The 25,326-nt window shown below is 61.4% G+C and overlaps 1 protein-coding gene across 1 annotated transcript; it reads right to left on the minus strand.

Moving 5' to 3' along the window:
* Positions 1 to 4,120: 4,120 nt before the first annotated feature.
* LOC135173871 (ubiquitin carboxyl-terminal hydrolase 36-like) lies at positions 4,121 to 19,239 on the minus strand. The gene is given in 19 exon segments (XM_064141079.1): positions 4,121 to 4,135; positions 6,260 to 6,439; positions 7,476 to 7,601; positions 8,689 to 8,827; positions 9,118 to 9,218; positions 9,491 to 9,544; positions 9,546 to 9,631; positions 9,927 to 10,010; positions 10,013 to 10,038; positions 10,136 to 10,218; positions 10,545 to 10,572; positions 10,574 to 10,613; positions 11,032 to 11,099; positions 11,684 to 11,786; positions 12,322 to 12,432; positions 13,023 to 13,055; positions 13,058 to 13,158; positions 13,596 to 13,823; positions 18,923 to 19,239. Coding segments are annotated over 19 exon segments (1,923 nt in total).
* Between the last annotated feature and the right edge of the window lie 6,087 nt (positions 19,240 to 25,326).

Raw genomic sequence — 25,326 nt, forward strand, 5'->3', positions numbered from 1 at the left:
GTGGCGTGGGCAGGCCGCCGGTGCCCTGAGCTCTGCTCTGCCCTTGCAGGAGGCCACAAGCGTGGTGCAGGCGCTGGAGCAGTTTTGTGCAGCCAGAGCTGCTGTGCGGGGAGAATGCCTACATGTGTGCCAGGTGAGTGCGGGGCTGCGGGCGCCAGGGGCCCGGCTGTGCTGCTGGCAGGCAGCTGGGTGGTGGCACAGCTTGCAGAGCTGGAGCTCTCCCTGTGCAGGTGCCAGCAGAAGGTGTCTGCCCGCAAAGGCTTCAGCATCCACCAAGCTGCCAACGTCCTCACAGTGGCACTGAAGCGCTTTGCCCCTTTTGGGGGAGGGAAGATCACAAAGGTGAGTGCTTGGAAAACCAGGGCTGAGGCTGTCTCCTGGCCCAAGCTCCTGCTGCCCAGAGCAGGCTGGCAGGGCTCCTGTGCCCAGCCTGAGCTCTGCCACAGTCCTGCAGCCCTTGCCCAGCTCTGCGGTGCAGGGGCAGTTTGGCTTCTCCGGCCACCTTCCTCAGCACCACCTCTGCCCAGGGAGGGTGCGTGCCCTTCCCCTGGGAGGTGGCACTGCTAGGCCAGCTGAGCTGCTCTGTCTGCACTGAGGCCATGCCCTGTGCAGGCTCCTGAGCCAGCCTCTCCCTGCAGGCCGTGGCGTACCCCATGCTGCTGAACGTCCGCCCCTACCTGTCTGTGCCGCGCGGGGACCCGCGCCAATAAAAAAATGTGATGGTTTGGGGGTTACCCCGCCCCCCCACACTTTTGTATTTGCCCCAGCTAACTCAGACGGACCCTGGGAATATAGATGAAGCAATTTATTTACAGCTAGCAAAATTTACAAGCAGCTTATTTACAATATTTACAGTTATATACAGTTATATACAGAAATATTCAAAGGATGAACAATACAAAAGCACAACTCCCCCTCCCAGAAACCTGAGTCCCCAGGAGGGGCTCTCAAACCACCCCAACACCTCCCCCCGGCCCTCTCAACCTTACCCCAGTTCTCAGGAAGAAAAGAGGTGCAGCCAAGAGGTTAGGGAGCAAGGTTAGTAGGAGCAGGGTTAATGAGATGTGACCAGGTCTAACCCAAAGCAAGAGTGAGAAACAAAATGGAGAAAAAGTCTTTCTTCTTCCAGAGTTCTCAGCGTAACTGTGAGAGAAGTAGACACAATTGTTTTTCATTTCACTGCCCATTATCTAGTTATGTTACCAAAACATTCCAGCTTGCTTCAAACTAGCACACGGGGGGGTCGGCACCTGCTGGCTCTCAGGGCTTGGTGGCCTGGGGCAGCTGTGAGTTGCTGAGCCAGGCTGGGGCAGAGGGCCAGAGCTGCTCGCCAGGCGTGGGTGCCCTGTGCTGTGGTGTTTGTGAGGGGCACAGGGCATGGGTGGGCAGGGGAGGCTGTAGAGGTGCCAGCAGGCAGCGCTGCCCCAGCACAGCCTGGACCCATCGTGAGCTGTGTTGGTTTGAGGCTAATTGGAATATCTGCATGAGAAAGATTAGATGCTAGGCTGTGAGAAGGAAACAGTGGAGATGTCTGCTGCACTCCTAGGCTTGCTGAGGTGTGTAAGAGCAAGCACACAGGCACAGGGAAGACAGTCAGGGCCTGGCTGTCAGAGTCTGTCGCTGTCTGTGTTTCTCCCTGGGCTTCTGCCGCTCTGCTGGGATCTGTGTAACCCAACCAATCCTTCTGCTTCTAACGCCCCTTGCCCATCCTCCCAACTCACCTTGCACGTAAGGCAGACCCTGGGATGAGAGTGGGGGGTGGAAAGAAGGTGGCAGGGGTGGTTGGGAGCCCCTCCTGGGCACTCTGGTTTGTGGGAGGGCTGTTGTGTTTCTGTATCACTTTTAACTTGTCTACTTCTGTCTGTAAGTGTTGTAGATCTCTGCTGGTGCACTGTGCCAAGCTGTGGCTATGAAGCTTCATCCCTTGAGTGCCAGCCAGCTGGGTCTAGTCTGGCTGCATTCATTGTGTAGGGGGCAGGTAACTCCCAAAGCATCCCATGAGAGCAGGTGTGGGGGAGGTTGGGCTGGACGAGGGCTGGGAAGAAAGACAGCTCCCTGGGCTTGGGTTCTTAGCCTGCATCGAGGGCAAAGCAGGGGATGGCCTCCAGAAGGGAAAGATGGCCTGGAAAAGTGCAGCATCAGGAGGGGGCAGAGAGGAGATGGGGGAGAAGTCAGCAACATCTGCTTCTGCAGTCCAGCTGTGCCCAGCCTGCTGGCTCACACCCTGCAGGAGGCTCGGGGGGACAGCAGCCAGGGACAAGCTCCTCGTGCATGCCAGCCCCTCTTTTCTCCGCCACATAGAGGGGAGAGAGCACACTGGGAGATGAGCTGTGCTGTCTTGGCTACCTCCTTCTGCTCAGCTGTCACAGGGTTGGAAAAGAGACATTTAGAGCCCAGGTAAGAAGGGTGAAATAACGAGAGCTGCTGTAATTACCCCGAGGCCAGGTCAGAGCCATCAGAGCCATCCAGCAGGTTGCTGTGTTGAGAGGACAGGACTGAGGCAGTTCCTCCTCTCTCTAAAGGCTGCAAACGTTTCCTGTCTAATCAGTAACACAAGCTGGGGAGGAGCTGCCACGAGCCAGAGGAGCTGATGGCTTCATCAGGGTGGCAACAGCTCTGCCTTTGACGTGTGAGCAATTGACTGTGGCTTTGGGAGTTTGGTTTTTCTTCATGCTGTCTTCCATGCAGTCACCTTCAGGCCTGTTCTGGTCTTGTTTCAGGCTGTGCTGAGGCAGAGCACAATGCTGGTACTGCGGACAGCCCCCAGCTGCTGCTCTGGCAATCAAGACAAATGTAAAGCCAATCACTGCAGGCTCCAGCAGCTTTTACTCTTGTGAGTGGCTCTGAGCGAAGAACTTGAGGCAGCTGAGTCCTCGTGGCTGGATGGTTGGGTTGTGCCTGGTGAATGTGGGGGCAGGCTGTGGATGGAGACTGCCTGGACTTCAGCAAAGCCTTTGCCACCGTCTGCCACAAGCAGCTCCTGGCCAAGCTGGCAGCTCCTGGCTTGGACAGCTTCACTCTGTCTCTGGGTCAAGAACTGTCTGGAAGGCAGGGCCCAGGGAGTGGTGGTGAATGGTGCCACATGCAGTTGGCAGCTGGCACTGGTGGTGTCCCCCCAGGAATCAGTGCTGGGCCCAGTCCTGTTCAGTATCTTTTTTGATGATCTGGACGAGGGGATTGAGTCCAGCATCAGTAAGTTTGCAGAGGACAGCAAGCTAGGAGCAGGTGTTGATCCGTAGGAGGGTAGCAGAGCCCTGCAGAGGGACCTGGCCAGGCTGGATGGGTGGGCAGAGGCCAATGGGATGGGACTGAACCAGGCCAAGTGCACAGGGTTCTGCGCTTCGGCCACAGCAACCCCAAGCAGCTACAGGCTGGGGACAGAGTGTCTGAGAGCAGCCAGGAAGAAAGGGAGCTGGGGGTACTGGTAGAGAGTAGCTGCAGATGAGGCAGCAGTGTGCCCAGGTGGCCAAGAGAGCCAGTGGCATCCTGGGCTGGCTCAGGAACAGTGTGGCCAACAGGACGAGGGAGGTTCTTCTGCCCCTGTGCTCAGCACTGCTCAGGCCACCCCTTGAGTGCTGTGTCCAGTTCTGGGCCCCTCATTCAAGAGAGATGTTGAGGTGCTGGAAGGTGCCCAGAGAAGGGTGACAAAGGTGGGGAGGTGCCTGGAGCACAGACCCTCTGAGGGGAGGCTGAGGGAGCTGGGGGTGTGCAGCCTGGAGAAGAGGAGGCTCAGGGGTGAGCTCATTGCTGTCTACAACTACCTGAAGGGAGGCTGTAGCCAGGTGGGGTTGGTCTCTTCTCCCAGGCAGGCAGCAACAGATCAAGGGACACAGCCTCAAGCTGTGCCAGGGGAGGTCTAGGCTGGATGTTAGGAGGAAGTTGTGATTGGCATTGGAATGGGCTGCCCAGGGAGGTGGTGGAGTGGCCGTGCCTGGAGGTGTTCAAGAAAAGACTGGCTGGGGCACTTAGTGCCATGGTCTGGTTGACTGGAAAGGGCTGGGTGCTAGGTTGGACTGGCTGAGCTTGGAGGTCTCTTGCAACCTGGTTGATTCCAGGGTTCTATGGAACAGCAAGAACTGCTGGAAAACTGAAGCAAAGAGTTCCTCCTGTCTGCCCACCGTCAGAGTGGCTCCTCCTGCATGGGGAAAGCACAGAGGTGAGCAGCAGAGCTGCAAGAGAACTGCTGCAAGATGGAAAGCAGGTGGGAAAGCAACCCTTGTGCAGGGCGTTCAGATTGTCACTGACTGCAGCCCTCTGTAAAAATAGGCTTCAGCAAAAGCTCTGTGGCATTTGCATGGCTGTGAGGTCTGTCAGAGTGCAGGGCACAGAGGGGTTTGTGTCCTGTCTTGCTGTGCTGGACTGTAGCTTGCACTGAAATTGCATCTCTAGAAACAGGTAAGCTCTTGGCTGCACAAGTGAGGTGCCCAGAGCGCAGGAGAAGCTGAGGCTCCCTCTGCAGTGGTATTTCAGTGGCGCTCCACTGCTTGCAGTGTAACTGCAGTCTGGGTGCCTGTTCCTTCCCTAGCGGACAGGCCTGAGCTCACAGCTGCACCCCTCACCCCACAGCAGACCTGGGCAGTGCCTGGGGAGGCCCAGCAGAAGCTCCTGGCACCCCTGGCTGCACCCATGGCAGTGTGGCAGACGGAGCGCCGCTTGCCCCAAGACCACAAGCAGCACCATGCTGGAGAGAAAAGGGAGCTCTGCCCTTGCAGAGGAGCTGCTGTGCTGCACAGGTGGGCCAAGAGCCCAAAGCACCCCTCCAGGGAGTGCAGAGTGCCAGCTGTGAGAGCCAGGCCACTGCCAGGGCTGTCCAGATCAAGTGCCAGTGCCATCTTTATTTGCATCAGCACCAACTCCACAAGAAACCAATCCCCGCTCTGGGCTGCGCATCCAGGCTTGCACTCAGCCTGCTGCTAAGGCCTGGACAGTTCCCCTCTGCTCAGCAGCCTGCAGGCCACGGGGCCCTGCCCTTGGACTAGCTCTGCTCTGGGCACTTCCCCTGCCTCTCTCCACACCAACTGCTCACTGTCAGACAGGCTCCTGCCTCTCCACACCCAGCACCCTGCGTGCTTAGCAGGATGTGCAAAGGGTCACAGCTGGAGTCCAGCCTTGGAGAAGGTGTTGGACCTTGCAGCCAAGTAAGGCCCTGACTGAGAGCAATGCCCACCCAAGGGACTTCAAGAGCAAACCTAAACCAGGGGTGTCCGTCATAGCAAATTCCAATGTCTGCTCAGTAAAACTTCCACACCTTTAACATAGTTTGTATTTGCTTTATTTGACTAAGCCAAAAAACAACTTTCCCCCCCCCCCCAAACAGTGAGTCTGCAACTAGGTTGATGCAGGTCTGCTCAGCACCACTGACAACATCACTGCAGCACAGCAGCCATTCATGTGTTTAGACAGAAAGAATAAATAACCTAGAGCTAAGCCACTCAAGGATCAGAAACACCTTTTTGTCCAAAGGTTGCCAAATCTAGCCCAGAATATGCCCAACTGCCTCGTAGCAGAGCGCAACACACCACAGCCATCCCGTTCCTTACGCCGGGGTCAGAGAGTGGCAGGGCCTGTGGTTCAGAGCCACCTCTCCTGCAGAGCAGGCACCATCGAGAGGTCTCCACCTGTCTGTGTTCCTTCAGAACAAGAATGCTGAGCCTGGCAGTAAGGGCATAACCTCCACAGCCGCAGGAACCACTCCGCAGCGAGAGGACATCAGCTCCTGCTGCCAGCTGCTGCTGCTGCTTGGCTGCCTGCTTCCGCCTGGCACTGCTCAGGGCCTCCCTGATGGAGCCTTCTCATTTTAGGAGGTGGTGAAAGGGGAGACAAACTTCTCACTCTCCTCTTGAGTGCTCTCCTCTGCAGTCCCTGCGCAGGGTGGGCAGGTGGCGGCTGTGCCTCAGCAAGCTGCTCGCTGCCTCTTGCTCTCCCTTCCTCTCTGCCTGTGCTTCTGCCTGCACGGAGCTCATCTCTCCTGCCTGAGCAGCAGCAAGAGCAGAGGCAGGGATCGTTGTGAGGGAAGCTCAGAAGAAAACCCCGACAAATCCCCCTGCTTTGGCCTCCATTTGCAGTGCAGCTCTCAAGGCTTTTTCCGTTGGCAAATGCTGCCCAAGCTCCCCAGCTGGACTGGCCTTGCTCCAGGCCTGGCACAGCTCTGCTGCCCTGACAGCAGCACCAAGTGATGCTGGCAGTCACCAGGACACCTAAGGACTGCCCCACAGAAGCTGAGCCCCACCAGAGCAGGGTCCCCACCTGTCCTACTCACCAGCTGTGCTCCAGCCTGCTCCAGCTCGGACAGCTTCTGCCGAAGCTCCAGCACCTGCTTCTCCTTCTCAAGCAGTTGCTGCCTCAGCAGCTGCTCCTGGCTCGGCGCCTGGGGCATTGCAGCAGCAGCTGCAGCAGAGGCACCAGAGGTGGCAGAGGGAGCTGCACTGGACTCCTCTGGCTGCAAACAGAACAAAACCTCTTACGCTGCAACTCGTGATGGAGTCAGGGAACCAGGGAACTCTTTGGGCTGCAAAGAGCCCCCAGGGCAGCAAGCCCAACCCTCAGCCTAACACCTGTGGCCATGGAGCAGCCAGCAAACTGACCCAGCAGCTGCAGGCTGAGGACTGCCAGGGCTGCCAGAAGCACTCCCATCTGCAGGCAGAGGTCTCACTGGCCAAGCAGGATCCAGTGCCTGCACTCTGACATCCAGTGCATGCAGCTCCTCCAGAGGGAAAATCCTGTGCCATGTCGAGCGCAGGAGGAACAAACTCTGCCGAGTGTCTCTGTCCACCTGAAACACCAAAGAGCCCCAGGGCTCCTTCAGCTCACTCCAGCAGTGCCTGAAGCTCTGCTGGCAGCAGGAAGGTTTCCTTTCTTTCCTGTCTCTCTCAGCACTTGGCCATTCGCACAGCCTGCCTGGCTCTGCAGCCTGTAGCAGCAGTGCAGCTCACACCCCCGCGCCCCTGGCATCAGACAGAGAGGCTCAGCTCTGCAACTGCTCTTCCCAGGCCCTTGCCAGGCTCTACTACTCTCCATCAGCACCCGAGGAGCACTTCCTGACCCCTTGCCCATGACCAAATTCTCCTCTCCCTTGCCCGGTTTCCCTGGAGAAAGTACAGCGACAAAGCTCTTGCGAAGCCACAGCCTCTGGGCACAAGAACTGAGCCCAGGGCTTGGGCTCAGCTCTTCGGCCCCTGCAGGACTTTCTCCCACCACATGCCAGCCCAGGGCTGTTAGCCAGCATTACACCCACTCTGCTGCAGCAGCAGAGCCATCTGTGAGCCACAGGCCAAAGCTCCTCATAGGGTCAGTGCCCACTTTGTTTGCTCACACCAGCAGCAGGGACAATCTCCCACAGCCCAGAGCCAGGGCAGGGATTTAGCAAAGGCAACCAATGGGGATGGTTCAGCAGCCAAGAGCACCCAGCCCTGGGCACAGAGTTCATTCCCCAGGCACAGACTCTCTTCACCCAACTCCCCTGGCAGTGCAGAGACCTTCTGGAAGGCAGACACAAAGGTTTCCACCAGCTTTGGGGCAAAGGCCTTCAGGTATTCTCCTCCCACGTTCTTGAGGATGGAATCCATCAGGTAGAGAGCAGGGAGCTTCTGTGCTGGGGGAGCCTGCAGGGAGGAGAAGAAAGGGAGAGGTTTAGCACAGCAGAGGCACAGCTGAAGAATTTTAAAGAGAGAGAGTGGCAGGCCCAGAGCCCTCTTTTGGGTTCCACTACAAACAGCAAGTCGCTGGCCTTGGGTTTCCTGCTGGTGCCAAAAGGCAATCTGGCAGAGGGCTGCTGAGCTCAGAGCAGAAGGGGACCCTGGAGCAGCCAAGGCTCTGTGCCAGGAGTCACTGCCACTGTGCCTCAGCCTGCGCAGCAGTCGGGCAGGGAAGCAGCAGAGCCTGGGAAGGAAGCTGCTGGCAGCCACGGCACAGGAAGGGGAGCTCAGCACTGCTCCCTGCTGCAGAGCTCAGCTCCTCAGGGCAGCACAGAGTCAGCAGTGCAGTGGGGCTGGACCGTTGAGGTTTTCTCTTGCAGGCAGAGCCAGCCCCTGGGACAGGCTTGCAGACAGCTCTGACACCGCAGAGCTCAGGGCAGGCTGGAAGCCACCCCTCAGCCACTGCTGCCCTGCTCTGCCCCGCTCTGCCCTCAGCACGACATCTCCCCAGCCCCTGCTAGCCCCCGAGGCCACCCCAGGCTGCTGTCCACTGCTCCCCCAGCAGCACAGGCAGCAGCAGCAGGCAGTGGAAGGTGCAAACCTTGGCCACTCGTGCTTCCACCAGGGACACGATGCTGCTGGCCAAGGCCACGTTCTGCTGTGCCAGGAGGGTCAGCCTGGCGATGGAGGATTTGCTGCTGCGTGTCAGGCCCTGCAGCTGTGCCCAGTAGTCCTGGCACACAGCTGCTGAGCCCTCTCTGCTGGGTGCTGGCGACCCAGCAGGCAGCTTTGGCAGGGTGGGGCTTCCACTGCACAGCTCTGGCTCCATCCCAAACAGGCTGTGGGCCACAGGGACTCCAGCCTCCTCCAGCCCAGGCGGCTTCTCCCTGGCAGCAGCCCTGGGCCCTAGACAAAGGAAGAGGTTGATGGAGAAGTGCAGGAGCCAAGGGCATGGCAACCCTGCCCTGCCCAGCCCCTCCCTGGCACAGCAGGCAGAGGGGCAGCAGGTGCCAGCACCCGGGGGCGCTGGCCAAGAGCAGCCTTCAGGACTCACCTGGCCCATCCCTGCTGAGGACAGGGGCTCCTTGGTGACAGATTTCCTGTCCTCGCTGTGGACACCGCCAGTGCAGCCGGGCAGGCTGGAGGCAGCCTTGGCAGTGGGCCCCTGCCAGCTCCTCCTGGGGCTGGGCACCCTGGGGAAGGCAGAGAAGGGCTGGCGTTAAGTGCCAGGGCTTGAGCCACTGCCAGAGACGCGCAGGAGAAAGAGGAGCCAGAAGCTGCAGGGGTGAGGTGGTCCTGGTGCAGAGTAAAGCCATGCCAAGGGGCTGGCCCTCTCCCTGCCACCCTCCTCTGAGCCAGGGCATGCAGAGGGCGTTGGGGCTACCTGGGCCAAGCTCTTTCCCGCAGGCAGCCCTGTGCTGCCAGCCCTGTCCCAGCTGCTGGCAGCAGGAGACAGAGGGGCAGCAGGCAGAGGCACTCTCACCTCTGGTAGAAGAGCAGGTAGGGCTGCTGCCCCAGGACCTCTTGGATGCCCGCGGGGCACACCCGCTCGTCGTTCATCAGGTACCACTGCCCACTGCTGGCCTGCAGGAGGAGCAGAGAGAAGGGGGCTGGGCTGTGCCCGGGGACCTTCGTGCAGCAAGCACGGGCAGAGCTCCTCTGCCCAGAGCCCAGAGGAGGCCCAGGCCAGGCAAGGGGGCTCCGCCAGAGCGGCACCTCCACGCTTCCTGCGGCAGGGGCACGGCCTGTGTCCCCCCCCACGCACCTCTGCTGAGCAGCCTCCTTGCTGTGCCCTCCAGGGACCCACCAGCACCCCTTAGCCCCTGAGGGGTGCCACGACAGCAGCCTGGGCTCACCTTCACGTAGCAGTAGTAGTGCCCTGCGTGGCAGCTGTGCCCAGAGTGCACCAGCAACCGCATAGAGGCTGTAGAGGACGGGGTCCCCGCGCGGCACAGACAGGTAGGGGCGGACGTTCAGCAGCATGGGGTACGCCACGGCTGCAGGGAGAGGCTGGCTCAGGAGCCTGCACAGGCATGGCCTCAGTGCAGACAGAGCAGCTCAGCTGGCCTAGCAGTGCCACCTCCCAGGGGAAGGGCACGCACCCTCCCTGGGCAGAGGTGGTGCTGAGGAAGGTGGCCGGAGAAGCCAAACTGCCCCTGCACCGCAGAGCTGGGCAAGGGCTGCAGGACTGTGGCAGAGCTCAGGCTGGGCACAGGAGCCCTGCCAGCCTGCTCTGGGCAGCAGGAGCTTGGGCCAGGAGACAGCCTCAGCCCTGGCTTGCCAAGCACTCACCTTTGGTGATCTTCCCTCCCCCAAAAGGGGCAAAGCGCTTCAGTGCCACTGTGAGGACGTTGGCAGCTTGGTGGATGCTGAAGCTTTGCGGGCAGACACCTTCTGCTGGCACCTGCACAGGGAGAGCTCCAGCTCTGCAAGCTGTGCCACCACCCAGCTGCCTGCCAGCAGCACAGCCGGGCCCCTGGCGCCCGCAGCCCCGCACTCACCTGGCACACATGTAGGCATTCTCCCCGCACAGCAGCTCTGGCTGCACAAACTGCTCCAGCGCCTGCACCACGCTTGTGGCCTCCTGCAAGGGCAGAGCAGAGCTCAGGGCACCGGCGGCCTGCCCACGCCACAGCCCCGAGAGATCACGCAGAGCACGGGCACAGGGCCGCAGACCACAGCAAAGCCCTGAGTGCCACCAGCTGGGCACTGCCCAGCCCCACGAGGGGCGGCTGCAGGGCCCCCAGCAGCCACTGGCCTGCCAGGCAGAGAAGGCAGCGCAACAGCGGCAGCTGCTTCCCCTCCCGCCCGTGCTGTGCCTTGGCACTGGCAGCTGCAGGAGCCCTGAGAGCAGCCATGGTGCAGCTGCAAGAGCAGCCCCAGCAGAGCAGAGCCCCTGCCCAGCCCTACCCCGATCTCCAGTGCCAGGTCCAGTAAGCTCGTAGGTGTCCGAGGTGTTCTGGCACTGCAAGCACAGCACTGCAAAAGAAAGAGCAGTGGCCACAGCCTGGCATGGCCTCTGCACGCACCCACCCAGCACAGCCAGCCCAGCCCAGCCCAGCCCAGGCGGCTGCAGGCTACCCCCTCTCTGCATCTGGGCTCTGGGACAGCAGCACCAGGGTTCACAGCCTGGCCAGGAGGAAAGCTGCCAACTCCACCGTGCCCTGGCACAGGCAGTGCTGCTAGGCACTGGCAGCAGGGGCGCTTTGCTGCTGGCAGTGAAGTGGGGAGCCACAGCCAACAGATGTTTCCATGCCCACAGCAGGGGCTCAGGGTCTGCAGGGACCACCAGAGCCAGCAGCTGCAGCTGGGGGATGGTTTGCACACACTCAGCAGTGCTCCCAGAAGGGAGGCAGCCCTGAGAGCCACAGGCCCAGCAGCTGGCACCAGCACTCACCACGGGACCGCAGGGAACCCCCAAAGATCTGCTGGACCAGCGTTGGGGCCTGGCTCTGCCCATCCAGCCTAGGGGACAGGAGCAGCAGGTCTCACACAGCCCCTCCACAGCAGCCTCCCCTCAGGGCCCCCTCTGCGTGTCCTCAGCACAGCTCCCCGGTGTGCTCTGGCCAGCAGACAGCTGCAGAGCTCCAGAGGCAGAGGGAAAAGCCAGGCTGCTCTGCCAGGGCCATCGCTCAAGGGTTGGCACCAGGCTCCCATGGGCACCTTCCTCCAGAAGGAGCAGAAGCTGCTGGCTGCAGCTCGGAGCTGGCCTTGGCAGAGGCAGCGCAGGCCCAGAGGAAAGCTGCTCTCTCGCAGCCCAGAGCTGGACCTGAGCCAGCTGCAGCCCTGGCTTCCTGGCAGCTGGCACAGGAGCCGAGAGCCAGAGCAGCCTCAGGACATGGGGACAGCACCACAGCTCTGCTGGGGCGCAGGGGGCCAGCAGAAGGGAGAAGGTGGCCTGTGGCACAGAGGGGCAGAGAGCTGGGCCGTGCAATGAGGCCCCTGACAGCCAGTGCCTCCCCCTAGCAGTTCAGCCTGGGGGACACCTGCATCCCTCCCACGGGCACAGGGGCACTGGTGAGGGCACAGGGCAGCAGGGCCCCACATACTGGGCACAGCCGTTCCCGCAGGCCTGCTGCATGGCGTCAATGGCGCAGCGCAGGAACTCGTGGGCATCCTCCTGCCTCCGGAGGCTGAAGTGCTGGGCAATGTCTGCAGGAGAGGCAGCCTCAGCAGCTGCTGCAACAGATGCAGCTCCTGCCCAGCAAGCAGGCTCCAGGCTCTGAGCCCCCTCAGCCAACCCTGGGCTCGAGGCCCACGCTGGCTGCGGGAGAAGCCCTCCCACAGCCCATGGAGCCCCCAGCCCCTGGCGGGCTCTGAGTCACCTCAGCAGAGCTCTCTGCCAAGGCCTGCCCCATCCCAAAGGGTCTGCTTCCAGCAGCAGCCCTCTGGGCCCCTGCATGGCTGCTGCAGGGCAGGGCAGAGCAGAGCAAGGCAGGGCAGAGCAGGGCATGGCTGGGCAAGGCAGGGCAAGGCAGGGCAGAGCAGGAGCAGGGCAAGGGCAGGGCAGAGCAGGGGCAAAGCAGGGCAAGGCAGGGCAAGGCAGGGCAAGGCAGGGCAGAGCAGGAGCAGGGCAAGGCAGGGCAGAGCAGGGCAAAGCAGGCAAGCCAGGGCAAGGCAGGCAGAGCAGGGCAAAGCAGGGGCAAGCCAGGGCAAGGCAGGGCAGAGGCAGGGCAGCCACCCTTACTCTTGAGGTTCCGGATGATGGCCTCTGGCTTTATGGCCTGGCCGCTGCTGGCAAAGGCCTGCCCCACGTGGGTCTGCATAGTGCAGAGCATGCAGAAGCCTTCTCGGTGACCTGGAGCAGAAGAGCAGAGGACAGGAGGTCGGGGACAAGGCCAGGAGAGGTGGAAGCAGGACAGAGCACGGGGAGGGATCTCTGCTCCCACACAGCTCCGCCACGCTCAGTGCTTCCCATGAGCTCTGTGCTGCAGCACAGCTCTGGGGCACCCTGGGTACACAGGGACCAACAACACATCACCCTGCCAGATGCCATCCCACTCACAGCACCACTGCAACCCCCCAGAGGAGACAGCAGCCATGTGGATGGGAAGCAGGCCACAGGCACTCCCTGGAGGAGCCCAGAGGTTGGCCCGAGGGCAGATTGCCAGCAGAGCCCTGCAGACAGGGTTGTGAGCCCTGTGTGCTGCCCTTGGCCCCAACTCAGCAGCACACTGCTAGGGCCAGGAGAACACAGCAACAGCCTCTGCTGGGGTCAGCAGGGAGCAGACAGGGCACAGCCCAACGCTCCAGCCCCTGCCAGGGGCCACGCGCACAGGTGCCGAGCACAGCGCGGGCAGCAGGGCGGGCAGGCGGCTCCTGCTGCCCACGGCACTGCCACCCCCGGCACTGCCAGCCCAGCAGGGCCCCCCACTGAGCCCCACTCACAGCTGCGGCCGTGCTCCCCGCAGAGCAGGTAGCGGCGAGCGGCGCCGTGTGGGTCAGGCACTGCAGCGTGGCATTGAGGAAGCAGCTGCGCCCCAGGTTGCGCAGGCCCAGCGCCCACCCCGCACAGCCGCGGCCACTGCATGCAGAGGCACCTCCCCCGGGCAAGGGCACCTGCTGGGGCACGGGCACCCCAGCTCTTGTGCTGCCTGGGCTTGGTCACTGCCTGCAGGGAGGGGAGAGGGGCGGTGAGTCACAGGGCTCAGGAGCACCAGCAGCCCCCTGGGCCCTCTCTGCCTCCCTGCTTGCTGCTCGGCTCCTCCTCGGGGCGGCAGTGCTGCCTGCCAGCCTCGACCCAGGGCCTCAGCAGAGGCTGCTGCCCCCACGGCTGCTGCCCCTGGCATCAGAGGGCCACCCGCTGCCAGGCTCAGACCCTGCCTTCTGCTGCCACAGCTTGCTGGGCGAGGCAGGCAGGGGCCAGCCCAATGCCCTTCCTCACCCGGGCTCCAGCCTGGTGACCCCTCCTTGCCATCTCCAGCTTGCTGCTCCTTCCCTCACCCAGCTCCAGCCCAGTACCCCCTCCTCACCCCAGCGCCATCCCAGTGCCCCTCCTCACCCAGCTCCAGACACTGCCTCTTCGCTGCCAGCCCCAGCTCCTGCTCCAGCTTCTTCTCGCTCGCATGCTGGCGGCTGCACTCGTGGCTTCGACTCAGCCGTCCCAGCCACTCAGCTCCCTCCTCCTCCTCTTCCTCCTCCTCCTCCTTCTCCGGCTCCTGCTCCTCCTGCTCTTCTTCCTCCTGCACTCTGTGTCAGCTGAGGCAGAGCTGCACCTGCTGTTGGCACAGTGCCCGAGGTGGGCAGGACCTGCCAGGGCATGGCCCTTGGCTCTGTGGTGTCCATCGTGTGCTGGCAGCACGGCTGGGGGGGCCTGGCTCTGTCCTGCTCCAGGAACTCAGCAAACTCAACTCTGCCCAGCGAGGGCCACATCTGGAGGCCTGGAGTTGCCCATGGGCCAGCAGTGTGCCCTCATGGCCAAGCAGGCCAATGCCCCTCCTGGGGGCATGAAGAGAGGGGGGCCTGCACCCTCTGCTGTGCTCTAGGGCAGGCCACAGCTGGAATCCTGCCTCTGCTTCTGGGGCTCCCCAGCTCAGGAGAGATTGGGAACTGCTGGAGAGAGTCCAGGGTGGGTTTGGAAGATGCTGAGGGCTTGGAGCAGCTCTGTGAGGAGCAAAGGCTTGAGAGCCCTGGGGCTGAGAGCCGGCGGAAGAGCAGCCCAGAGGGCTCTGACATGCTCAGCAGGAGCTGAAGGGGTCTGTGGGGGGGCAAGAGGCTGGGGCCAGACTCTTGTCACTGGTGCCCAGGGACAGGACTAGGGACAAGGGGCAGAGGCCAGAGACTGGAGGCTCCAGCTGAAGAGGATTAGAAAATTCTCTGCTGTGAGGGTGCTGAGCCTGCAGCAGGCTGCCCAGACAGGTGCTGCAGGCTCCTTCTCTGCAGTTTCCAAGCCCACCCAGGGCCTGCTCCCACACATCCCCCCACACATCCCCCCAGCTCTTCCTCAGCTCCCTCTCTTAACCATGCCAAGGCGCCTTGGCTTGCCAGCAGAGCTGCCTTTGGCTCACACAGAGCCCCTGCTGCTTCCTCTCCACATCCAACCTCTGTGCTTCTCCTCCACTCTCTGTGGCTTCCAGCACATCCACACCCCCAGCACCCAAGCCTCACCCTGTGCCCCCCCCGACAACCACCTACCAAAGCCACCTGAAAATGCCAACTGTGTTATTTTCCAGTCAAACTGGACCCCAACACCTGCTGCCAGCACACCCATCTCAGGGCACCTCTCTCCTGCTAGGGACTATTCTCAGTCACCAGACCAGGCTCACCTAAGCCAGGCACAAAGTGCCCAGGCAGGTTTTGCTCCTTGGTCACTCTTGTGCTCTCAACTCCCTTTGCAACTCACCCCCCCCCCCCCCCCACCTTGTCACTGTTCCCCTTGGGTTTGCTCTGCTCTGCCCGACATCACTCACCTGGGGATTGCTCAAGGGCAGCTCCTGCTTGCCGAAGAACTCGGGTGAGACACAGACACCTAGCAGAGGCTCTCCCCCTGCCACAGGCTCCCAAGCTCCACTCTCACCTCCTCACCAGCCCAGCCTCAGCTCAGCTCTATGAGGTCACCCAGGCCTTGGATACACAGAGCCCTGGTTACGGGGGGGGGGGGGGGGGGGGGGGGGGGGGGGGGGGGGGGGGGGGGGGGGGGGGAGGGAGGGGCTGGGGGGGTCGCTACCCACAGAGAACCAGCTCAGGACCTGCACCCCCCACGGTTCAGAGCCTGGGCACCCCCCAGAGCAGTGCCCAGAGCTCATGTGGGCCTCAGCCCAGCCCAGCCTGCCCTGCTCTGCCTTCCCCTTGCCTTCTGGGCACCTTGGCACCTCCAGCAACCCAAGCAGCCAACAGCCCCCAGAGCCAGGCCAGGGCAGACAGCAGGGCACAGCTCCCCACAGCCCCAAGGGCACCTCCGCAGCAGGGGCAGGTGGAGCAGGGCCCCGTGCTGGAGGGGGGCCCAGCAGCAGAGAGCAGCAGCAGGGCACTGGGGCCATGGGGCCCAGCAGGCAGCTCTGGCCCAGCAGCAGCAGCAGCAGCAGGCAGCAGCTCATGAGGAAGACCATAAGGAAGAGTCCCAGAAGCAAAGAATCAGGGCTTGGAAGGGACCTCCAGAGACCACCCAGCCCAACCCCCCTGCCAGAGCAGGAGCAGCCAGGCCAGGGCACCCAGGAGCACATCCAGGCAGCTCCTGACTGGCTCCAGAGCAGGAGTCTCCACAGCCTCTGGCAGCCTGCTCCAGGCCTCCAGCACCCTCACCCCAAAGAAGTTCCTCCTGCTGTTGAGGTGGAACCTCCTGGGTTCTGGCTTGTACCTGTGCCTCCTTCTCCTGTCACTGGGCACCACAAACAGAGCCTGGGCCCTGCTTGCACCCACCCCTCAGCTGTTACAGACATTCCTGAGGTCCCCTCTCAGCCTTCTCCTCTCCAGACTAAGCAACTCCAGGGCTCTCAGCCTTTCTTCAGAGCAGAGATGGTCCCGTCCCTGCAGCATCCTCTCCCTCGCAGCCCCCATGGGGCTCTCCCCAGCAGCTCCCTGTCTCTCTTGAGTGGGGGAGCTCAGACCTGGACACAGTAGTGCAGGGGTGCTCTCAGCAGGGGTGGGCAGAGCAGAGGGGCAGGAGAACCTCCTGTGATGGTTTGGGTCTTCCCCACGCCCCCCCCACCGCCCCCCCTTTGGAAATCGCCCAGACTGGGCTCAGCGGCTCTGGGAGCTGCATGAGGCTTTATAGTTCAGCTTAGCACAAGCTACAAGCAGGTATTTACAACAGCTGCAGCTACAGGCAGGATCGACAAGGTTAAAAGGCACTGCAGAAACACAACAGCCCTCCCAGAAACCTGAGTCCCCAGCAGGGGCTCTCAAACCACCCCTTCCACCTCCCTCCCACTCCTCAATCTCAGCCCAGATCTTGCCTGATGTTGAAGGCAGTATGGAGGGTCGGGCAGGGGCGTTAGGAAGCAGAGGGGTTAGTCACACAGACGGCAAGTTAGGGCAGAGAGAGAGAGAAGCTCAGCCCAACACCCAGACAGCAACTCTCTTCTCTGTGCTTGTGTTCTTGTCTCTGCATTGCAGCAAGCCTAGGAGTGAAGCAGACATCACCACTGTTGCCTTTTCCCCAGCCTGTAATCTCGTTCTCTCACCAAAACATTCTAGCAGGCTCAAACCAGCCCACCTGCCTAGAGCTGCTGGCCACACTGCTCCTGATGCAGGCCCAGGCTGCCACTGGCCCCACAAGGGCACACTGCTGTCCCACTGGAATGTGCTGCCCACTTGGGCTCCCAGTTCTTTCCTGTGCAGCTGCCTTGCAGCAGCCCAAGCCCAGGCTGTACTGCTGCCTGCTGTTGCTCCTCCCCAGCAGAGCAAGCCCCAGGGAGCAGAGCTCCACTCCGTGGCCACCTCTGCCCCTCACCGCTGCGGCAGGCTCCATCACCTCGGGGGCAACCACAATGCAGCTGCTGTTCCCCAGCAGCCCATGCTGCTGGCACTGGCAGTGGGCCTGGGGGCAGCCCCTGCCTTGGTCCCCACTTCCCATCCCCGAGCCTCTCCCCCTCTCCCACAGGTGTGCCCCTGCCTGTCTGCCCACCCATGGCAGGGCGGCAGTGTGGCACTGCCCTGCGTGAGCAGCCGGTGCTGGTGGCGGCAGAGAGCCACATCTCCCCCTCCCTGTCTGCGTGGGTGCTTGCCCATCAGCCTGCTGTAGGCACCCTGGGCACCGCAGGGGCCTGGCTGCCATCAAGGTCACCCACCAGTGGGGCACTCTCCAAGGCTGGCATGCTCTCCACCAGCAGCAGCTGGATGGTGCTGAGGCCCCAGCAGCACACCCCCCCCTCCCCCCATCAAGACCTTCTCCCCCGAGCTGGCCGGCCCAGAGGAGCCAGGAGGTGCCACGAAGGAGAGCATGACGGGGGAAGGAGGAGGCTGAAGTTGCAGGAGGCAGGTGGCTCTCCAAGGTGGCAGTGGCAGCAGGGCAGGCTGGGAGCAGCAGCTGTTGGAGATGATGCCCTCAGGGCCAGCACAGCCAGCTCCTGCACTCCAACGCTCCCCAGCAAGTCCATCAGTGCCCAGTGCCCATCTGGTTCTGGAGGGTCGAGCTGGTTCCCAGAGCAGGCCCAGGAGCCAAAGGTGAAGCTGTGTCTGAGCTTCCTCACAACGATCCCTGCCCTCTGCTCTTGCTGCGGCTCAGGCAGGAGAGATGAGCTCCGTGCAGGCAGAAGCACAGGGCAGAGAGGAAGGGAGAGCAAGGGGCAGCGAGCAGCCTGCTGAGCACAGCCGACACCTGCCTGCCCTGCGCAGGGACTGCAGAGGAGAGCACTCGAGAGGAGAGCGAGAAGTTTGTCTCCTCTTTCACCACCTCCTACAACCAGAAGGCTCCATCAGGGAGGCCCTGAGCAGTGCCAGCGGAAGCAGGCAGCCAAGCAGCAGCAGCAGCAGCAGCTGGCAGCAATTCTGCTCAGAGTCAGCAGGTAAGAGCTGGTCGTGCCAACAGTTTGCTGTGCAGCAACATTTGGGTGTGCAGCAGGAGCTGCTTTTGTTGCCGTGCAGAGCAGAGATTCTCCTGCAGAGCTGGCAGGCTGGGAGCCAGCTGGCAGCTCAGACAAGTCCCTCCTCCCTGCCCAGCTGGTGCAGAGTTTCAGGACAGGGGTTGCTGCTCTTGAAGAAGCCTTTGCTAAGAGTTGGACCTTTCCAGCTGGCTGTAGCTGAGTTGGTTGGTGCCCAGGGGCAGAGGGCAGCTGAGTGCCGTCAGGGTTGGTGGCCTGAAGAAGAGCCCCGGGCCCTGGGCAGCCCTGCGGTGCTTGCATTCAGCTGGCACAGGAGGGAATGCTCCCCAAAGCTGACAGACGCCACCAGTGGAGCCCCAGCAGTGATGCCGGCCAGAGGTGCAGAGCGAGCGTGGGCCAGCAGCATGCTCTTGTGCCCTGGCAGCTGCCAGTGCTGCCGAGTGCCTGGTGGGCTGAAGGCTGCACCGGCAGAGCAGAAGGGCTTGGGCTGAGCTGAGCAGAGGAGCTCCAGGGAAAGGTCAGCAGGAGGAGGCTGTTCCGAAGCTTTCCCCTGGGGGGAAAGGAAGGGGGCAAAGGTTTCTGCGCCATCTGTGCCCCCATGGCAGGTGCAGGCTCTGTGCCTGCAGTGGCTGTTGCCCAGGGGCAGGTGGTTAGCAGAGAGCCCCTGCAGCTGCGCCAGATCTGCCCCCATGGGCAGCGCCCTGTTGGAGCAGAGCTGAGCTGGGCAAAGTGAGCTCCTGTCCTGAACGCTGCCACGGAGAGAGTGAGGAGAAGCAAAGGGGCTTGCAGCTGGAGCTTGGCCGCTGCCTCCCCGCCCTCGCCGCCGGGCGGAGCCCGGTGCCGCCCAAAGCAAAGATGGCGCCCGTGGGCGCGGCGTCACTGCGCCACTTCCGCCCTCCTGCCAGGCTCCCAGCGCCAGCTCTGCGGAGCCCAGCGGCGAGCGGGGCTGGCCCTGCGCGCCCCGGCGCCGCCGGCGGAGGCTGCATCCGCAGGTGCCGCAGGCGGGAGGCGCCGTCCGGGAGCCGCCGTGGCCGGCCAGAGCCCCGCTCCGGGCGGCCCCTCAGCTGCCCTGCTGCGGCTCCGGGGCGAGAAGCAGCCAGCGGAGGTGCCCGGAGCGCCGCCATGCTGCTGCAGCGCTGCCCCAGCAGCACCGAGGCGTTTGGCTTGGAGATGCCCTTGGAGAGCATCGAGTGCAAGCCTTGTGCAGCTGTGCCAAGTGTGTGAGGCCAGGCTGCATGTGGCTGTGAGCAGCCTGATCTAGTGTGAGGGGTCCCTGCCCGTGGCAGGGCGGTCGGCACTGGGTGACCCTTGGGGTCCCTTCCAGCCCTGACACTTCGGTGGGGTCCACGGTTCTCAAAGCTTCTCTTGCTGCCTCTCCTACCTGTTAGTGTACTCTGGCTGCCACCTTCTCTGCAGAGGTGTGCAGACTGGGCTGTGCTAAAGCTCTAAGCTGCAAGGACAGCTTTTCTGTGGCCCTGGGAGCAGAAAAGACGCCGCTCTGTGGGGCTGCTTGTCCCACAGCTGAGAGCTGTAGGCTGCTGCAGCTGCCTAGGCAGTGAGTTGAAAGGGCACTGCGATGTTGCCGGAGCTGCTTTGAGGTCTCCTTGGAAGGCAGACATGGCAACATGGGTTGGGGAAACAAAGCAAATGAGACTCCCTTGCTTCCTTGTGCATGGCTGTTGAGCTTTCATCCCGCACCTTGGTGTGAAGTCCATTGAAAAGCAGCAGGAGGCAGGAGAGGTGTTGGTTTTGTCACTGAGATGGGAAGCTTTTAGTGCCTTCTCGTGCTGCTGTAACTGCTTTTGCTGAGCTCCAGTTTGAGCCCCTGCAACGGGAGCCTCCTCAGCTGTACCCCTTCACTTTGGCCTGCTGCAAGGTGAGGTGGTGCCGCTGGCCAGTAGGAAGGGGGAGAGCTGCTCAGCTGCTGCCATTGGCTCAAGATGGTTTTTTCACCCCCAGTGCCTGTGCAAGCCTTGCTGCTTTGACTCGTGCTGTCACAGTCGGTAACGACGACGGTTCGCTGCCCACAGGTGCCACCAGCGCTGCAGGGCAGGCAGGCCAGAGGCTAAAAGATGAGCACGGGGCCTTGGCCAGAGTTCCCAGCTGCCTTTCCCCCAGAAAAGGGTTTCTGCAGCAGCAAATGCCTGCATTGCACATCGGGAGGAGCTGCAGTGGAGCATCCCAGGGCAGGCAGTGGCAGCGTGGGGAGATCCCCTGGGGGCTGGCATTTTCAGCTGTCCTGCCAAACAGCCTCTCCCCTGGGTGCTGTTGTGGATCAAGAGCATTGTTTGTGTTACAGTGCAGCTGCGGAGAAGATGACACGAGTGAGAAATGGTTTCCAGCTCCAGCGTCATCAGGAAAGGGTCCACGGCCAGAGGCGCCTCAGCCGTGTCAGCAGGAAGCCTTGGTTGTGCAGCAGCACTTGGACAGCAACCAAAGCTTTCAGCTCTCACAGCAGACAGTTCCTCAGGAACGTTTGTGTTGTGCCACAGCTCCCAGGTTGTTTCTTCTGTACTCAGTTTTTCTTGGAACCCTACGTTTGGGTTTTGTTTCCTGTTCTCCCTTCTAATGCTTCCTGTCCCAGATTTTGCTGTGCAGTGTTTGCACAGCTTTGCCACTTGCAGAGAGCACCAGAGGCTTTTCAAGGTCCATCTTGCTGTAGCTGCCTGGAGCTGTGTTGCCCAACCTGAGCTGTTTGGTGGAGCATTTTGCTGCCACTGTTTGTGCACCCCTCGTTTACTTCCTACGCAAAAGGCTTTTGCAGGTCAGTTGGAAGCGGAACTGTTCTAAGAGTCTTGTTTGCTGCCTCTATTGGTCACTGCAGACAGACAAAGGTCTGTAGTGAGAGGTGTCAGATCCTGTCGCATCCATTTGAGCAGGTACTGAGTGATGCTGTGTGCAGAAGTGTGGACTGGTTGGCTTTTGTTTCAGACCACCACGTGGCATGCTTGAATCTATTTCCCTCTTGCAAATGCCTGTGAATGCAGCTGGGGCTGCTCCAGAACTGTGTTTAGCACAAGCTCATGAATTCTTAGGTATAAAGACTTTAGGCATTGTACATTGTCTGGAGCCCTCTCTCTACAAAAGCTCTAAGCTCTACCAAATCCTTTTATTATCTTTCCCTCCCTTGGTTGGTTGTTGGGTTTTGTTCATTTGATAGCGTTCACCTTAATAGAAAATACTGCATCACTGTAACTGCTTCCCTACGTTTCCCAAGCTGTGTTTCTCTGAGTGCTACCTGTTGTGCCAGCCAAAGTCATCGACTACATGATCTGCAGACCATAACCCTGAGACTCAGTTCACGTTTGTGTGCACTGCTGCTGCCCTGGGAGCAGGATGCCACTGGATACCACCACCCTGTCAGACACATTCAGTGGCCTTTGGAAACAAAGTGCTGCAGCAGAATGGGTGTAATGCTGGCTAACAGCCCTGGGCTGGCATGTGGTGGGAGAAAGTCCTGCAGAGGCCGAAGAGCTGAGCCCAAGCCCTGGGCTCATTTCTTGTGCCCAGAGGCTGTGGCTTCGCAAGGCTCAGGTCCAGCTCTGGGGCTGCGAGAGAGCAGCTTTCCTCTGGGCCCTGCGCTGCCTCTGCCAAGGCCAGCTCCGAGCTGCAGCCAGCAGCTTCTGCTCCTTCTGGAGGAAGGTGCCCATGGGAGCCTGGTGCCAACCCTTGAGCGATGGCCCTGGCAGAGCAGCCTGGCTTTTCCCTCTGCCTCTGGAGCTCTGCAGCTGTCTGCTGGCCAGAGCACACCGGGGAGCTGTGCTGAGGACACGCAGAGGGGGCCCTGAGGGGAGGCTGCTGTGGAGGGGCTGTGTGAGACCTGCTGCTCCTGTCCCTAGGCTGGATGGGCAGAGCCAGGCCCCAACGCTGGTCCAGCAGATCTTTGGGGGTTCCCTGCGGTCCCGTGGTGAGCGCTGGTGCCAGCTGCTGGGCCTGTGGCTCTCAGGGCTGCCTCCCTTCTGGGAGCACTGCTGAGTGTGTGCAAACCATCCCCAGCTGCAGCTGCTGGCTCTGGTGGTCCCTGCAGACCCTGAGCCCTGCTGTGGGCATGGAAACATCTGTTGGCTGTGGCTCCCCACTTCACTGCCAGCAGCAAAGCCGCCCCTGCTGCCAGCTGCCTAGCAGCACTGCCTGTGCCAGGGCACGGTGGAGTTGGCAGCTTTCCTCCTGGCCAGGCTGTGAACCCTGGTGCTGCTGTCCCAGAGCCCAGATGCAGAGAGGGGGTAGCCTGCAGCCGCCTGGGCTGGGCTGGGCTGGGCTGGGCTGGGCTGTGCTGGGGTGGGTGCGTGCAGAGGCCATGCCAGGCTGTGGCCACTGCTCTTTCTTTTGCAGTGCTGTGCTTGCAGTGCCAGAACACCTCGGGCACCTACGAGCCTTACCTGGACCTGGCACTGGAGATCGGGGTAGGGCTGGGCAGGGGCTCTGCTCTGCTGGGGCTGCTCTTGCAGCTGCACCATGGCTGCTCTCAGGGCTCCTGCAGCTGCCAGTGCCAAGGCACAGCACGGGCGGGAGGGAAGCAGCTGCCGCTGTTGCGCTGCCTTCTCTGCCTGGCAGGCCAGTGGCTGCTGGGGGCCCTGCAGCCGCCCCTCGTGGGGCTGGGCAGTGCCCAGCTGGTGGCACTCAGGGCTTTGCTGTGGTCTGCGGCCCTGTGCCCGTGCTCTGCGTGATCTCTCGGGGCTGTGGCGTGGGCAGGCCGCCGGTGCCCTGAGCTCTGCTCTGCCCTTGCAGGAGGCCACAAGCGTGGTGCAGGCGCTGGAGCAGTTTGTGCAGCCAGAGCTGCTGTGCGGGGAGAATGCCTACATGTGTGCCAGGTGAGTGCGGGGCTGCGGGCGCCAGGGGCCCGGCTGTGCTGCTGGCAGGCAGCTGGGTGGTGGCACAGCTTGCAGAGCTGGAGCTCTCCCTGTGCAGGTGCCAGCAGAAGGTGTCTGCCCGCAAAGGCTTCAGCATCCACCAAGCTGCCAACGTCCTCACAGTGGCACTGAAGCGCTTTGCCCCTTTTGGGGGAGGGAAGATCACAAAGGTGAGTGCTTGGCAAGCCAGGGCTGAGGCTGTCTCCTGGCCCAAGCTCCTGCTGCCCAGAGCAGGCTGGCAGGGCTCCTGTGCCCAGCCTGAGCTCTGCCACAGTCCTGCAGCCCTTGCCCAGCTCTGCGGTGCAGGGGCAGTTTGGCTTCTCCGGCCACCTTCCTCAGCACCACCTCTGCCCAGGGAGGGTGCGTGCCCTTCCCCTGGGAGGTGGCACTGCTAGGCCAGCTGAGCTGCTCTGTCTGCACTGAGGCCATGCCCTGTGCAGGCTCCTGAGCCAGCCTCTCCCTGCAGGCCGTGGCGTACCCCATGCTGCTGAACGTCCGCCCCTACCTGTCTGTGCCGCGCGGGGACCCGCGCCAATAAAAAAAATGTGATGGTTTGGGGGTTACCCCGCCCCCCCACACTTTTGTATTTGCCCCAGCTAACTCAGACGGACCCTGGGAATATAGATGAAGCAATTTATTTACAGCTAGCAAAATTTACAAGCAGCTATTTACAATATTTACAGTTATATACAGTTATATACAGAAATATTCAAAGGATGAACAATACAAAAGCACAACTCCCCTCCCAGAAACCTGAGTCCCCAGGAGGGGCTCTCAAACCACCCCAACACCTCCCCCCGGCCCTCTCAACCTTACCCCAGTTCTCAGGAAGAAAAGAGGTGCAGCCAAGAGGTTAGGGAGCAAGGTTAGTAGGAGCAGGGTTAATGAGATGTGACCAGGTCTAAGGCCAAAGCAAGAGTGAGAAACAAAATGGAGAAAAAGTCTTTCTTCTTCCCAGAGTTCTCAGCGTAACTGTGAGAGAAGTAGACACAATTGTTTTTCATTTCACTGCCCATTATCTAGTTATGTTACCAAAACATCCCAGCTTGCTTCAAACTAGCACACGGGGGGTCGGCACCTGCTGGCTCTCAGGGCTTGGTGGCCTGGGGCAGCTGTGAGTTGCTGAGCCAGGCTGGGGCAGAGGGCCAGAGCTGCTCGCCAGGCGTGGCTGCCCTGTGCTGTGGTGTTTGTGAGGGCACAGGGCATGGGTGGGCAGGGGAGGCTGTAGAGGTGCCAGCAGGCAGCGCTGCCCCAGCACAGCCTGGACCCATCGTGAGCTGTGTTGGTTTGAGGCTAATTGGAATATCTGCATGAGAAAGATTAGATGCTAGGCTGTGAGAAGGAAACAGTGGAGATGTCTGCTGCACTCCTAGGCTTGCTGAGGTGTGTAAGAGCAAGCACACAGGCACAGGGAAGACAGTCAGGGCCTGGCTGTCGGAGTCTGTCGCTGTCTGTGTTTTCTCCCTGGGCTTCTGCCGCTCTGCTGGGATCTGTGTAACCCAACCAATCCTTCTGCTTCTAACGCCCCTTGCCCATCCTCCCAACTCACCTTGCACGTAAGGCAGACCCTGGGATGAGAGTGGGGGGTGGAAAGAAGGTGGCAGGGTGGTTGGGAGCCCCTCCTGGGCACTCTGGTTTGTGGGAGGGCTGTTGTGTTTCTGTATCACTTTTAACTTGTCTACTTCTGTCTGTAAGTGTTGTAGATCTCTGCTGGTGCACTGTGCCAAGCTGTGGCTATGAAGCTTCATCCCTTGAGTGCCAGCCAGCTGGGTCTAGTCTGGCTGCATTCATTGTGTAGGGGGCAGGTAACTCCCAAAGCATCCCATGAGAGCAGGTGTCGGGGAGGTTGGGCTGGACGAGGGCTGGGAAGAAAGACAGCTCCCTGGGCTTGGGTTCTTAGCCTGCATCGAGGGCAAAGCAGGGGATGGCCTCCAGAAGGGAAAGATGGCCTGGAAAAGGGCAGCATCAGGAGGGGGCAGAGAGGAGATGGGGGAGAAGTCAGCAACATCTGCTTCTGCAGTCCAGCTGTGCCCAGCCTGCTGGCTCACACCCTGCAGGAGGCTCGGGGGACAGCAGCCAGGGACAAGCTCCTCGTGCATGCCAGCCCCTCTTTTCTCCGCCACATAGAGGGGAGAGAGCACACTGGGAGATGAGCTGTGCTGTCTTGGCTACCTCCTTCTGCTCAGCTGTCACAGGGTTGGAAAAGAGACATTTAGAGCCCAGGTAAGAAGGGTGAAATAACGAGAGCTGCTGTAATTACCCCGAGGCCAGGTCAGAGCCATCAGAGCCATCCAGCAGGTGCTGTGTTGAGAGGACAGGACTGAGCAGTTCCTCCTCTCTCTAAAGGCTGCAAACGTTTCC

The sequence above is a fragment of the Pogoniulus pusillus genome, unplaced genomic scaffold (assembly GCF_015220805.1).
Source record: "Pogoniulus pusillus isolate bPogPus1 unplaced genomic scaffold, bPogPus1.pri scaffold_106_arrow_ctg1, whole genome shotgun sequence".
In the NCBI taxonomy this organism is placed as follows: domain Eukaryota; kingdom Metazoa; phylum Chordata; class Aves; order Piciformes; family Lybiidae; genus Pogoniulus; species Pogoniulus pusillus.